This window comes from Palaemon carinicauda, chromosome 8, assembly GCF_036898095.1.
Source record: "Palaemon carinicauda isolate YSFRI2023 chromosome 8, ASM3689809v2, whole genome shotgun sequence".
Taxonomy (NCBI): domain Eukaryota; kingdom Metazoa; phylum Arthropoda; class Malacostraca; order Decapoda; family Palaemonidae; genus Palaemon; species Palaemon carinicauda.
In genome coordinates, this window is record NC_090732.1 from 159,621,365 (window position 1) to 159,622,403 (window position 1,039).

At 26.9% G+C, this 1,039-nt stretch overlaps 1 protein-coding gene across 1 annotated transcript in view; it reads left to right on the forward strand.

Moving 5' to 3' along the window:
• Positions 1 to 1,039, forward strand: part of LOC137645522 (clumping factor A-like) — a 10,012-nt gene extending 8,973 nt beyond the window's left edge. The window contains exon 2 of the mRNA XM_068378327.1: positions 324 to 1,039. Coding sequence (XP_068234428.1) covers positions 324 to 1,039 — 716 coding nt within the window. The remainder of the gene's footprint in view (positions 1 to 323) is intronic.

Sequence of the window (1,039 nt, forward strand, 5' to 3'; positions counted from 1 at the left end):
CATCTTGAATGGGGCAAAGATGGGAACCAAAGCTATCTGAATCGACAATTCGTTCCTCATCTCTTAAATTGGGGAGGTTTAACCGTTGCTGTAATATTACCACTCGCCCATCATGCAACACTGGCGACTAAACTCGTTCTTCTATTTTCGCTGTTGACTTGGCATCGTCTACTGACAGGGGGATTGCAGAACGTCTATTCAGGATTCAGAATCTTTATTATAGCAAGATTCAGAATCTTTATTATGTCAAGATTCAGAATCTTTATTATATCAAGATTCAGAATCTTTATTATATAAAGATTCTGAATCTTGATATAATAAAGATTCAGAATCTTTATTATATCAAGATTCAGAATCTTTATTATATCAAGATTCAGAATCTTTATTATATCAAGATTCGGAATCTTTATTATATCAAGATTCAGAATCTTTAGTATATCAAGATTCAGAATCTTTATCATATCAAGATTCAGAATCTTTATCATATCAAGATTCAGAATCTTTATTATATCAAGATTCAGAATCTTTATCATATCAAGATTCAGAATCTTTATCATATCAAGATTCAGAATCTTTATATAATAAAGATTCAGAATCTTTATTATATCAAGATTCAGATTCTTTATTATATCAAGATTCAGATTCTTTAGTATATCAAGATTCAGAATCTTTATCATATCAAGATTCAGAATCTTTATTATATCAAGATTCAGAATCTTTATCATATCAAGATTCAGAATCTTTATCATATCAAGATTCAGAATCTTTATATAATAAAGATTCAGAATCTTTATTATATCAAGATTCAGATTCTTTATTATATCAAGATTCAGATTCTTTAGTATATCAAGATTCAGAATCTTTAGTATATCAAGATTCGGAATCTTTATTATATCAAGATTCGGAATCTTTATTATATCAAGATTCAGAATCTTTATTATATCAAGATTCAGAATCTTTATCTTATCAAGATTCAGAATCTTTATTATATCAAGATTCAGAATCTTTAGTATATCAAGATTCAGAATCTTTATTATAA